This window comes from Seriola lalandi, unplaced genomic scaffold (assembly GCF_002814215.2).
Source record: "Seriola lalandi dorsalis isolate HSWRI2012SDOR001 ecotype SW California unplaced genomic scaffold, Sedor1 jcf7180002042833, whole genome shotgun sequence".
In the NCBI taxonomy this organism is placed as follows: domain Eukaryota; kingdom Metazoa; phylum Chordata; class Actinopteri; order Carangiformes; family Carangidae; genus Seriola; species Seriola lalandi.
In genome coordinates this window covers 1-660 of record NW_019513401.1, presented here as the reverse complement: position 1 = coordinate 660, position 660 = coordinate 1, and the positions used below count along the sequence as shown (strand labels likewise).

The 660-nt window shown below is 48.2% G+C and overlaps 1 protein-coding gene across 1 annotated transcript; it reads left to right on the top strand.

Moving 5' to 3' along the window:
* Nucleotides 1-3: 3 nt before the first annotated feature.
* On the top strand, nt 4-657 carry LOC147819827 (uncharacterized; the record flags this gene model as incomplete). Its single annotated transcript, XM_087170421.1, has 1 exon — nt 4-657. A coding segment is annotated over one exon (654 nt), but the record flags the coding sequence as incomplete, so codon positions are not given.
* Nucleotides 658-660: the final 3 nt, after the last annotated feature.

Here is a 660-nt window from a genome sequence, read left to right as displayed (position 1 = left end):
GAGGAGAGCATGGATTTTATCTCCCCTCATGAGATAACAGAAACTCATGTCATTATAAACATCACTGGGTTTTCTGGTTTCGGTAATGTCAAGGATGAAGACTCGCCTCTTGTCCCGGTCCGAGCGCTGGTTCTGCTCTTCTACAGGCCCTCACCTGATCCTGATGATGAATCTGTGATCAACGTGTTGTTGCTACCAAGAAATGTGTCTCTCCGGGACGTGCAGCGCACCAGAAAGAAGTTAGTTGGAGATGAGAGGTACATAGAAAAAACCCCACAGTGTAAACTGCAGCCGGATCAGGTTTACACACTGTCCACTTGTCCTGAAGACGACTCGGTTCGAGTCGAACCGACAGAATCTGAATTTGACTGCAACGACTACGACAACTTCTTCCCATCATTCCAGGTGATTTTAGAAACAGTCAAACAACATATTAAACTGTGTTTGAGAGACACCGACAGCGGCCGCTGTGTCTGGGAAAGACGAGTTTGTCTTTCGTCGTCCGGAGTAAAAAAGTCCTGCGGGACGATTCCTCTGAGTCTCGCCTCAAACGACAGGCTGTTGGACACACGGAGCGGCTTCATCGATGCGATATCAGAACCTGTTCTCCAGAGTCTGCTGGACAAACTGTTGGAGAAAAAGGTGATCACTGACTCTGAG